This window comes from Papio anubis, chromosome 20, assembly GCF_008728515.1.
Source record: "Papio anubis isolate 15944 chromosome 20, Panubis1.0, whole genome shotgun sequence".
In the NCBI taxonomy this organism is placed as follows: Eukaryota; Metazoa; Chordata; class Mammalia; order Primates; family Cercopithecidae; genus Papio; species Papio anubis.
Genome location: NC_044995.1, coordinates 5,024,217 through 5,037,424, shown reverse-complemented (window position 1 = coordinate 5,037,424; position 13,208 = coordinate 5,024,217). Strand labels below are relative to the sequence as shown.

Sequence of the window (13,208 nt, the reverse complement as noted above, 5' to 3'; positions counted from 1 at the left end):
CTTGGGAGGCTGAGGCAGGAGAATCGCTTGAACCCGGGAGGTGGAGGTTGCAGTTAACCGAGATCACACCACTGCACTCCAGCCTGGGAGACAGAGTGTGACTCCGTCTCGGGAAAAAATAAATAAATAAATAAATAAAATAAAACAATATGTGTTGAATGAATAAATTTAAGAGGAATTAGTAAGTTCCAAGAGGGGTAGCGCAGAGGCTTTCTGTTTTTTCTTGACTCTCTCTCTAGGTTCTAGAACCATGCCTGGCACACAGTAGGTGCTCAGCAAACACGGACCTGTAACACCCTGATGCTCCCTGGGCCTCCTGACCGCGCCCTCGACTGGGAGGCGGGGCCGGCCGGGCCCTCTCTGTGACGTCACAAAGGCCTCGCCATGCCTCTGGCCTTGACCCTTCTGCTGCTCTCGGGCCTGGGCGCCCCCGGAAGCTGGGGCTGCCTGCAGTGCGACCCTTCGGTGCCGGAGGCCCTGCGTCACCTGCGCTCCGCCCTCATCCCCAGTCGCTTCCAGTTGGAGCAACTGCAGGCCCGCGCCGGGGCCGTGCTGATGGGCATGGAGGGGCCTTTCTTCCAGGACTACGCGCTGAACGCGTTTGTGGGGAGAGTGGGTGCGTGCTGGAAGTTGGGCAGCGGGGCTGGGCGAGGGATGCCGGAGACCACGCCCCCAAGAGGGGTCGGGGCCAGGCCTGGAGGGGGCGAGGTCACTTGACTCTCTGGGGGGCCCACTGGAGTGTTCTCTCCCTTCTCCCCCAGAGACAAATCAACTGGACCTTGTGGCGTCCTTCGTCAAGAACCAAACGCAACACTTAATGGATAACTCTCTGAAAGGTAGGAGAGCCGAGGGAACGCCTGCTCCAGCACCCCTCTCCTTTCGGCCGGTCTGCATCACCTCCTTTGAATATAAAAAAAAGCAAACATGCATGTAATGCAGCCTTTCTTTTCTTTCTTTTTTTTTTTTAAGGCGCAGAACCTCACTGTCGCTCCAGCGATCCTGCTGCCTCAGCCTCCCAAGTAGCTGGGACCACTGGCGTGTGCCACCACACTTGGCTAATTTTCTATTTTTTAATTTTTTGTAGAGATGGGGTCTCATTATATTGCCCAGGCTGGTCTCAAACTCCTGGCCTCAATAAATCCTCCTGCCTCAGCCTCCCAAAGTGCTGGGATTACAGGTGTGAGCCGCTGCACCTGATCATAATCCAAGACACTCTTTTTTTTTTTTTTTTTAAGACAGTCTCGCCCTGTCTTCCAGGCTGGAGTGCAGTGCCACAATCTCTGCTCACTGCAGCTTCCGCCTGCCGGGTTCAAGCGATTTTCCTGCCTCAGCCTCCCAAGTAGCTGGAATTACAGGCACCCACCACCATGCCCGGCTAATTTTTATATTTTTAGTAGAGACGGGGTTTCACCATGTTGGCCAGGCTGTTCTCAAACTTCTGACCTCAAGTGATCTGCCCGCCTCGGCCTCCCAAAAGTGCTGGAATTATAGGCATGAGCCACCATGCCAGCCAAACCAAGATACTCTTAACAGGCAGGATATTCCAAGGACATAGAGGTTACCTTCCATGAGCCAGGCAAGAGCGAATTTTTTTTTTTTTTTTTTTTTTGTGAGGGGTGGGAATGTGCAGAGTTGGGACAACGCAGGCCTGCTCCATTAATCCTTTATTGCCCAATAAAATATGTCAAATGGAGGGAAATACTAAGGAGGAAAAAAATAAAGCAAGGACCACGGAATAGCAAGTGCTGTGAGTAGGGGTGGGGATTGCAGCTTAAAGTAGGGCATCCAAGAAAGATGTCCCTGAAAAGGGAGCATGTGAGAAAAGACCAGAAGGGGAGAGGGAAGCAGCCATGATGGGGTCTGGGGGTAGAAGGGTGCAGGCAGAAAGAACAGCTGGTGGAATCCCTGAGATGGGACTATGTTTGGCATATTCACAGAACATCCAAGAAGGCCAGAGTGGAGTGAGAAGGCAACATTGTCTCTGTGGAAGATGAGATCTTAGAGTTAAGGGGAGGGAATGGGTGTTTAGAATATTGAACAAACAAGATTTGTTGCCAGTCATGCTGACAAATTGCACTGGGATATAAGAAAAAGAAAGGCGTCCGCCGGGCACGGTGGCTCACGCCTGTAATCCCAGCACTTTGGGAGGCCGAGGTGGGCGGATCACGAGGTCAGGAGATTGAGACCATCCTGGCTAACACGGTGAAACCCCGTTGCTACTAAAAATACAAAAAATTAGCCGGGTGTGGTGGCGGGCACCTGTAGTCCCAGCTACTAGGGAGGCTGACGTAGGAGAGTGGTGTGAACCTGGGAGGTGGAGCTTGCAGTGAGCTGAGATCGCCCCATTGCATTCCATCCTGGGCAACAAGAGCAAAACTCCATCTCACAAAAAAAAGAAAGAAGAAAAGAAAAGAAAAAGAGAAAGGCATCAAAGATAGCACCAATGATTCTGAATTGAGCAATTAGAATCGTGACACACTTATTTACTAAGATGGAGTAGACTGGGAGGTTGGGAGTAGGTCTGGAGGAGAATAATGAGGGTTCAGTTTTGGATTTAGTGGGTTTGAGATGCCTCTTAGACATCCAATTGGAGATCTTGACCAGTTAGCTGGGTATATAAATCCCACCTTCGGTGAGCCCTCTGGGATAGTAATATAAATGTGGGGGGCATCTGTGTATAGAACAGCACCATCCAATAGAAATAGAATGTCAGCCACAAATAGGAGTCACATATGCAATTTGAAATTTAAATTTTAAATTTTCTAGTAGCGTGGTGGCTCACGCCTGTAATCCCAGCACTTTGGGAGGCCGAGGCAGGTGAATTGCCTAAGGTCAGGAGTTCAAGACTAGCCTGGCCAACATGGTAAAACCCCATCTCTACTAAAAATACAAAAATTAGCCAGGTGTGGTGGCGGGCACTTGTAATCCCAGCTACTCAGGAGGCTGAGGCAGGAGAATCACTTGAACCCAGAGGCACAGTTTGCAGTGAGCAGAGATCACGCCATTGCACTCCAGCCTGGGCAACAAGAGTGAAACTCCGTCTCAGAAACAAAAATAAAATAAAATAAAATAAAAATTCTAGTAGCTGTGTTTTAAAAAGGGAAACAGAAACAGATGAAATTAATTTTGATAATATATTTTAGTTAATCCAATATATAAAATATTACCATTTCAACATGCAATCCACATAGGAATTATCGATATATTTCAAAGGTTTTTTGCACAATATCTTTACAATCCAGTGTACGTTTTATACCTACAGCACATCTCAATTCAGACTAGCCCATTTCAAGTGTTCAGTAGCCAGGTGTGGCTAATGGCTACCACACTGGACAGTGCAAGGCTAGGTAATATATAAAGCCATATGGATTGAAATCATGAAGGAGTGAGTGTAGACACAAAAAAGAAGAGGCCAGGCACGGTGGCTCACGCCTGTAATCCCAGCACTTTGGGAGGCCGAGGTGGGAGGATCACCTGAGGTCAGGAGTTTGAAACCAGCCTGGCCAACATGGCGAAACCCCATCTCTACTAAAAATACAAAAAATTAGCCAGGCGTGGTGGCACATGCCTGTAATCCCAGCTACTTGGGAGGCTGAGGCAGGAGAATCACTTGAACTTGGTAGGTGGAGGTTGTAGTGAGCCGAGATCACACCACTGCACTCCAGCCTGGGCAACAGAGTGAGACTCCGTTTCAAAAAAGAAAGAAGAGGAGAAGAGAGATGAAATCCACTTGCCAGATGCGGAAAGTGAGGCCAAGGAAGCATGGCTTTGCCTAGGCCCCACAGTGAATCAGAATATAGATGCAGGATCTCCCCGCCATAGGTTTGCCCAGGAGACCCTTAGTAATCCTGGTCTTGGTTACCCCTTATAAATGAAGAGGAGCTTCCTCATCTCTTCTCCTGGAAGCTGCAGGTAGTGGGGTGGGCTTTCTGGGTGCCTCCCACCCTACAGAGATCTCTTCCTCTCCTCAGATGAGCCTTTGCTGGAAGAGCTGGTGACCCTCAGGGCGAATGTGATCAAGGAACTCAAGAAAGTTTTAATTTCACATCAATTAAAAGGTGCAGCATATCTCTCCACCAATTCCCTCTCCCCTTCTCCCTTGATCTCTTGATCCACTTTTACCACTTTTTCTCCCAAACCAAACTCCTTCTTCACATCTCCTATAACTCAGCCTTCTTCATCTCTCTCCAATCTTCCCTTCTGTCCTTTCCCAGCCTCACCCCTTACCTGCTCTCCTGATCCCTCACCAATTAAATTATCAAGTTACCATCCCAATTTAACTCACCTCAGCAATTTTCTCTTGCAGCCTGCAACCCCAAACTTTGCCGTGAGTTCTGGATCATCTATCTCTTCCTTCTGTACCCTGCTAACCCCCTTTGCCCTGTCTCCCCAAATCAAGCCTGGCTACCACTCCTTACTCCATTTGGCAGTTCCCTTACCCCAAAGCCATGGAACCTAGGGAGATTTGCTTTTTAAAGGTTTATGAAAATAACGACTATCTGCAAAACAACATTTTGAAGGTATGTAAGTCACGATAAGATAGGCTATGTTGTATTAACAAATAAACCCTCACATCTCAGTGGTTTAATACAACAAAGGTTTATTTTTCTTTCACCCAAATTTCACTGAGAGTTGAGTGGCAGTCCAGGTGGTGACTCAGGGATCCAGGCTATACACACGTGGCAGCTTCTAAGCATGCTTCAAACAGAAAAGCAATAGAAATCACACTGAGAGTTTTACAGCCAAGCCTGGAAGAGACACACATGATCTTGCTGACTTTCCATTGTCCAGGACTAGGTCACAAGGTCACAATTTACTGAAAGGCACCCTGGGAAATGTAGTCCTCCTGTATGCACCAGTAGAGGAGGACACAGTGGGCCCAAAGAGGGGACATCTCACCAGTGTCTGCAAAGGAGGCTCCAAATTAGAAAAAGAAAAGTACAAACTCAGAATTTACAAATATTTAATTAAATGTCCACAAACAGACTGCTGAATCTACTGGATGACTGCAACTGAATTGAACTCTTCAATGATTATATAACAATTATTTTTTATGTGAATTGTCAGTGCATTTTGCTCAGTTCCTCTGCTGGGCAGTGGAATCTCTGATATTTAGGAGAGCCAAGGGACCCCATCTCCTCTTTCTCCTTCTTCCTTCCCACCCTTGCCGGTCCTCTGATATCTGCCCTTGTCTTACTTCTCCCTTTCCCCTTGCCTAGGCTGGCTAAAAGAAGAGGTGTGGGACTGTTTACATTGCCAGAGGATCAAATCCCAGTGTATCCACAAAAAGTACTGCTTTGGTAAGCTTCTGGGGGTGGGGGAAGACGTGGGACAGGCGTGCGAGAGATTAAGACAGCCATGACCCGCTAGATACGGGTTTCGAGGCTCCCACATGCAGCCTCAAATCCTGCCCTAACCATTTGCTTAGAGTGTGGCCCAGAAGTTGCTTCTGTATTCTGAAATTCACTTTCCTCCATCTGGTAAATGGAGAGACTCCCTGGAACTTTAGAATGCCCCCAGCACCAGAATGGCAGGTGCCAGCAAAACATTTTCTTCTTAGCCGTTGCTGTACCTGGGGAATTTGGAAGGCTGTGCTGAATTCACTCATTCATTCATTCATAAATCTAAAAAACATACATTCTTTTTTTTTTTTTTTTTTTGAGACAGAGTTTCACTCTTGTTGACAGGCTGGAGTGCAATGGTGCGATCTTGGCTCACCGCAACCTCCGCCTCCTGGGTTCAAGCAATTCTCCTGCCTTAGCCTCCCGAGTAGCTGGGATTACAGGCATGCGCCACCACGCCCAGCTAATTTTGTATTTTTAGTAGAGACGGGGTTTCTCCATGTTGAGGCTGGTCTTGAACTCCTGACCTCAGGTGATCTGCCTGCCTCAGCCTCCCAAAGTGCTCGGATTACAGGCGTGAGCCACTGCGCCCGACCTTTTTTTTTTTTTTTGAGATGAAGTCTCACTCTGTCACCCAGGCTGGAGTGCAGTGGCGCAATCTCGGCTCACTGCAAGCTCCGCCTCCCAGGTTCACATCATTCTCCTGCCTCAGTCTCCCGAGTAGCTGGGACTACAGGTGCCCGGCACCACACCTGACTAATTTTTTGTATTTTTAGTAGAGACGGGGTTTCACCGTGTTAGCCAGTATGGTCTCGATATCCTGACCTCGTGATCCGCCTGCCTTGGCCTCCCAAAGTACTGGGATTACAGGTGTGAGCCACTGCACATGGCTTTTTTTTTTTTTTTTTTTTTTTTTTTTGAGATGGAGTCTCGCCCAGGCTGGAGTGCATTGGCATGATCTCGGCTCACTACAACCTCTGCCTCCTAGGTTCAAGTGATTCCCCTGCCTCAGCCTCCCAAATAGCTGGGACTACAAGTATGCACCACCATACCCGGTTAATTTTTGTATTTTTAGTAGAGATGGGGTTTCACCATGTTGGCCAGCCTGGTCTCAAACTCCTGACCTCAGGTGATCCACTCAGCCTCCCAAAGTGCCATGATTACAGGCATGAGCCACCATGCCCAGCCTAAAAAACATATATTCTCATAACAGAAAGAATAGTACAAAGAGGCAGGACATGCAGTGGCTCACACCTGTAATCCCAGCACTTTGGGAGGCCGAGGCAGGCAGATCACAAGGTCAGGAGTTCGTGACCAGCCTGGCCAACATAGTGAAACCCCGTCTCTACTAAAATAACAAAAAATTACCCTGGCGTGGTGGCGGGCATCTGTAATTCCAGCTACTCAGGAGGCTGAGGCAGGAGAATCGCTTGAATCTAGGAGGTGGAGGCTGCAGTGAGCCAAGATCGCACCACTGCACTCCAGCTTGGGTGACAATGCGAGACTCCATCTCAAAAAAAAAAAAAAAAATGGTACAATGAATCCACATATATCTATCCAGGTTGAATAGTCATGCTGGATCTTTTCACATGCTGCTCCCTCTCTCTGTCACACTGTTCCAATCACTTCTTTACTTAATTCAGGTCTCAAAGGTCACTTCCTCAAACAGGCCTCTCTGATCATAATCTCAAAAGTAGCACTTACTATCCAATTATGTTAACAATGAACATTCTTCCATATTTATTTCACCTACTTTATTCTTTGCCATAGTATCTTAAAAGAAATCACAGACACCATGCCCCATACATAGACTGTACCTCTAAAAATAAAGACATTTTCCTAAGCAGCCACAATGTCGTTCCCACACCCACCAAACCGAGCAATGATTCCTCAATGTCAAATAATTCCAGGTCCCACTGTCAACTTCCCTAATTGTCCCCAGAATATTTTTCACAGTTGATTTGTTCAAACCAGGGTCCAATGAAAGGACTTCTTATATCATTCAATTGTTAGGTTTTTCACTTCTTTTTAAAATCTAGAACAGTTTTGTTCTGTTTTGTTTTTAGACTGGGTCTTACCATGTTGGCCAGGCTGGTCTCAAACTCCTGGGCTCAACTGATTGGCCCACCTCGGCCTCCCAAAGTGCTGGGATTACAGGCATGAGCCACTGCACCCGACCTAGAACAGTTTCTCTTATCAGTTTTGTTTTGTTTTTTGTTTTTTTTTGCCTCCATGACATTGGCATTGAAAAAGAAGGGAGTGTGTCCTGTAGAGTGTCCCACTTTTGGATTTGCTTGTTTGCTTCCTTTGGCTGGTATTTGGTGACAACAAATATTTTGAGCACCCTACGATGTCCCAAACTGAGGAACAGTGGAATGGGAGATAGATGTAGTTCCTGCCCTCATGGAGCCCACATTTTAATGGGGCCAGAGGTTACACTAGGGTTTCGCAACCTCAGCACTGTTGAGATATGGAGCTGGATCATTCTTTGTTAGGAACGCCGTCCTGGTTATTGTAGGATGTTTAGCAGCATCCCTAGCTTCAATCGACGAGATGCCAGTAGCATCTCCCTCCCCATTATGATAATCAGAAATGTCCCTAGACATTTCCAAATGTCCCCTGAGCAACAAAATTATCCCTGATTGAGAACCACTGGGTTAGATGGTAATTACATGAACAGATAAACAGGCTGGATTCAGGTGGCAACAGTGTTCTAATGAAAACAGAATGGTTTGGTAAATAGTGCCTCGGGGGAGGCTGCTACTTTAGAAAGTACAGATGTAGGCCGGGCGCGGTGGCTCACGCCTGTAATCCCAGTACTTTGGGAAGCCGAGGCAGGTGAATCATGAGGTCAGGAGATCGAGACCATCCTGGCTAACATGGTGAAACCCCATCTCTTCTAAAAATACAAAAAAATTAGCCGGGCGTGGTGGCGGGCACCTGTAGTCCCAGCTACTCAGGAGGCTGAGGCGGGAAAATGGCGTGAACCTGGGAGGCAGAGCTTGCAGTGAGCTGAAATTGAGCCACTGCACTCCAGCCTGGGCAACAGAGCGAGACTCCGTCTCAAAAAAAAAAAAGAAAGTACAGATGTAGGGCCCCTCTAAAGAGGTGACTTTTGAAAGCTGAAGGAAGTAAGCAAGTGACGGGAACAGTGTCAATGACAGAGGGAACAGCACATGCAAAGATCCAACATGATTAAGCAACAAGTAGGAGAAAGCCAGTGTGGCCAGAACCCAGTGAATGAAAGAGAATAGTAGGGTGGCAATGGCCAGGTCACGTGGGAACCAGATGGTGCAGGGCTTGCTAGAGAGCATAGTGAGAACTTGAGCTTTTATTCTGAGATGGGGGGCCATAGAGTAGCAGGAAGACTCTGAGCAGAGGGAGCCGACTTAGGTTTTAACAGCGCCTCCCAGAGGCCATGTGAGGAACTGGGGGAGGAGGAGTCAAGGGAGCCCCCGCTAAGAGAAGCCTTGGGCTGGAGTTGGACCCGCTTGGTAGCCATGGAGGTGGATTGGATTCTGCCTACAGTTTGAAGGTCAAGCCAAGAGGCTTTGCTGATAGAAGGAAAGAGTTGGTGGTGGGTGGTAAGTGGAAGATGCAGAAAGCAACTCCCAAGGCCACCTTCAGGGTCAACAGCTAAGATGTAGCAACTAAGACTTTTATCTTGTGAAACTGTTCGCATTTTGTACCTCCCTCTCATGTGCATAGTGTCTCCGGTTTTTTTTGTTTGTTTTGTTTTTGTTTTTGTTTTCTGAGACAGGGTCTTGGTTCATCCCCCAGGTTGGGGTGCAGTGACACAGTCATGGCTCACTGCAGCCTCAACCTCCTGTGTTCCAGCAATCCTCCCACCTCAGCCTCCTGAGTTGCTAGGACTACAGGCACGTGCCACCATACCTAGCTAATTTTTTCTTTTTTGTCGAGATATGATCTCACAGCCCACGCTGACTTGAACCCCTGGGCTCAAGTGATCCTCCTGCCTCAGCCTCCCAAAGTACTGGGATTATAGGCGCGAGCTCACCATGCCTGGCCATTGTATCTGTACCTTTTGGTTTTGAGTCGAACTTCCCAAGTCGTCCTCACCCCACCCCATCCCATCAAATGAAATGCTTTTAGAACTAGCCTCTCACTGTAGCTATGATAACTGTGATATGCAGGCTGGACTGTCAACTCCATGAGGCCAGTTTGCCAGCTTGGTTCCCGGCTGTATCCCAAGTGCCTACAATGGTGCCTGAGACAGAGCATTAGAGGAATGGATAAGTGGAGAGTCAGATCCCAGCAGAGGGCAGGGAACAAATAGGAAGAGGGCGCCCCACCCCCACCCCGCTCCAGGCTGCTGAATGAACAGGTGGGGTGGGTACGAGGCTAAGGAGGGGTGGTGACTTGGAGGTCGGGGCTGTTTCCCTACCCGCCCCAGTCGACCGGCAACCCCGCGTGGCCCTGCAGTACCAGATGGACACCAAATACCTGAGGAACCAGGCGCTGTTGGGCATCTTCATTTCTGTGTCTCTGGCTGTCTTTATGTTCATGGTCATCGTGGTCTCGTGAGTCATCCTTGCCCCCTCCTCAGTCCCCCGTGGGACCCACTGGGCCCCTCAAAAATGGCAACTCCCTGGATGGGTCACTGTGTATTTTGAGAGTCTCCTCTTCAGTCACTTTACTCTCTATGTCTCTTTTTCTCTCTCTGTCTCTCTCCTCCCTCTTCTCCCTCCCGCCCCCACCCCCGTACCTTTCTCTCATCTGTATTTCTGTCTGTCTTTCTTTCTCATTTCCCCTTTCCTCCACCTATGGGTCACATTACAGCCTTCCTGGGTCCTCAGCACTTTTGCCTTTGTGGGCCTCTTCTTACACTAAAAACAAACCAAAAACAAAAAAACCCTAAAAGTTATGTTTTGTGGATTCCTTGGTAGAAAGACAAATATCATCCAAGTTGGATTAATTATGTTCTATTCGTCATCATAATTACTGTTATATTCATTTATCTTCTTCTGGCTTTCAAAGATACTACAGTGAAAACATTTCCATGGACCCCAGGCCCTGTGCCTAGGAAGGAAGTGGCTCTCATCCTCTCCCCCTCTAAGTTTATCTCCATGTCTCTTTCTACTTGTGCCCCCCCAGCCCCTTCTCCGGCCCCTGTCTTCCCCTCTCTGTCTCAATTTCTCTCTCTCTCTCTCTCTGCCTCCTCCAAGTGTCCCATTAATCTCCTTTCCCTAACGCCTCAGTTTCTTCATCTGCAAAAAGGGAGTAATGCCACCACCTCCCACTGGGGGGTGTGATGAGCAGTGAATCAGTGAATGCTCTTTTTTTCTTTTTCTTCTTCTTTTTTTTTTTTTTTTCTTGAAACGGAGTTTTGCTCTGTGGCCCAGGCTAGAGGGCAGTGGCGTGATCTTGCGACCTTGGCTCACTGCAACCTCCGCCTCCCAGGTTCAAGCGATTCTCCTGCCTCAGCCTCCGGAGTAGCTGGGACTACAGGTGCCCGCTGCCATGCCCGGCTAATTTTTGTATTTTCAGTAGAGACGGGGTTTCGCTACGTTGGCCAGGCTGGTCTCAAACTCCTGTCCTCAGGTGATCCATCCGCTTCGTCCTCCCAAAGTGCTGGGATTACAGTCATGAGCCACCGTGCCCGGCCAGTGAACACTCTTAATAACACTTAGCGCATGGGGAGTGCGCCCTGCAGGCCAGCTCTCACTGTGAACTTGCTCAGCCTCTCTTCCAACTCTCTCTCCTCATTTCTCTGTCTCCCTGTGTATTCATTTCTTATTGCTGCTGTAACATCACCACAAACTGGGTGACTTAAAGCAAAAGAAATGTATTCTCTGGGTTCTGAAAGCAGAAGTCTGAAATCAAGGGGTTGGCAAAGTTGGTTCCTTCCGGAGCCTCTGAGAGTGAATCCACCCCATGCCTGTGTCCTAGCTGCTGGTGGCTGCTGGCATTCCTTGGCTCCCTTCTAATCCCTGCCTCTGTCTTCACATGGCTTTGTTTCCTGTGTGTCCATCTCAAATCTCCCTCTCCTTTCTCTTCTAAGGACACCTGTCTTTAGATGTAAGGCCCATCCTAAATCTCATGTCACCTTAACTTAATTACATCTGCAAAGACTGTGTTTCCAACTGAGGTCACATTCGCAGATACTAGGAGTTGGGACTTGGATATATCTTTGGGGTGGGTGACACAGCGTAGCCCACTATACCTGCTTCCACTATACCCTGTCTCTACCTTATCTCTCTCCATTTCTGCCTGTGTCTCCTCTTGTCTTTTTAGACTCTTTCTGTTCCCACATTTTACCGTCACCCCTGGTCCCAACTTTTCTCTCCTCTCTCCTCACCAACTCCGATTGGCAGAGAACTCTGAAAATCTGCCCAGATACCCATGACATCACTGGATGAGCCAAATCAGGCCAAAGATTGGAGGGAAGTTATGGGTCCTTTGATCTGGAGGAGCCTGAAATTCTCATTCTAATCTACAGGCTTTTTCTCTCTGACCAGGGCTTGTACATACAGACAAAACCGAAAACTCCTGCTGCAGTAGGACGGTGGTTTGGGGGTAAGGAGAAAGGAAAATTAATAAAATTGGTGACAAATCCATCAATGTCTCTGTCCGTTTCCTGGGGACCCTCCCCCTAGTTGGTGTCCAGCTGTGTTTCTCTACCTGACTGGATGCTCCTCAAAAGCTGGGACCAGATCCCACTCATCTGTAGACACCCATTATCCTAATACAAGGTAGAAGTGACTTGGACCTTCAAAAAGGATGGACAGCATATTGTAAGGGTTTGAAGGGACAACCATTTCTCCTCTGGGAAGGAAATGCATCTGAAAGGACATGACAGTGTAACCCTCGAGGATGGTTACACAGGGAGAGCGGTGGTCGATGTGGAAGGCACAGGTTTTCTTCTCTATCTGAACTACAATTCTTCACCCTCTGTGCACCTGAATACTAGATTCGGATACTTTTTTTTTTTTTTTTTTTTTTGGAGACGGAGTCCTGCTCTGTCGCCCAGGTTGGAGTGCAGTGGCATGATCTCGGCTCACTGCAACCTCTGCCTCCTGGTTTCAAGCTATTCTCCTGCCTCAGCCTCCGGAATAGCTGGAATTACAGGCATGTGCCACCATGCCCAGCTAATTTTTGTATTTTTAGTAGAGACGGGGTTTCACCATGTTGGCCGGGCTGGTCTCGAACTCGAGACCTCAAGTTATCCGCCCTCCTCGGCCTCTCAAAATGCTGAGATTACAGGCAAGAGCTACCGCGCCCGGCCGAGCGCGACTTCTGATTGGTCGAAACCTTGACTTCTCTGTTCCAGCCATCCGTTGCCAAGATACCATTTTGGCACATGCGCAGTACGTGCGCCTTGAATGAGCAGGTTTGAAGAGGTAGAGCACTGGCGTCAACCTCTGAAATTGATCTGGCTGCAACCGGAAGGACTCTGGGAATGGTAGTTTACGGACTCAGCCTGCGCAGGCGCACTGTCCTACGCGGCATTGGCTATTACTCACTCCGCGTTGAAAGTCCGCGGGAACTAGGCCCTAATGTCTGGGCCTCGCTATATCTGAGAACTGCACCCTCCTCTTTTTCTCGACTCCGCGCCTCCGCAGGGAGCCGGCTCCAGTCTCCTGCGGACGTGGCCGGGCGACAGAACGCTGGTTGCCATGACGACTCTCTTCCTGGTGCGCGCTACGTCACCGTCGCCTGTGCGCTGGCCGGGGACGTGGCTACCGCAGATGCGTCAGAGGTTCTTGACTTCACGCGCACCTCTGAACTGGTAGCCGGACTGCAGCACCTGGGAAAAACTCAAGTTTGAGGGTCGCAAACTAGTGGTCCCAAAATACTTTTTGCTTGGCCAGTGGTGAGCAGTGTTACGGGTTTGTTTTAACGTCT

The 13,208-nt window shown here is 48.6% G+C and overlaps 1 protein-coding gene across 1 annotated transcript; it reads left to right on the top strand.

Moving 5' to 3' along the window:
- The first annotated feature begins 303 nt into the window (after positions 1–303).
- Positions 304–11,920, top strand: IZUMO2 (IZUMO family member 2). Its single transcript, XM_003915947.2, has 7 exons — positions 304–616; positions 762–836; positions 3,972–4,058; positions 4,307–4,327; positions 5,220–5,300; positions 9,757–9,883; positions 11,822–11,920. Exons 1-7 carry the CDS (start codon positions 385–387, stop codon positions 11,862–11,864), a joined length of 666 nt encoding a protein of 221 aa, XP_003915996.1. The 5' UTR covers positions 304–384; the 3' UTR covers positions 11,865–11,920.
- The last annotated feature ends 1,288 nt before the right edge of the window (positions 11,921–13,208 follow it).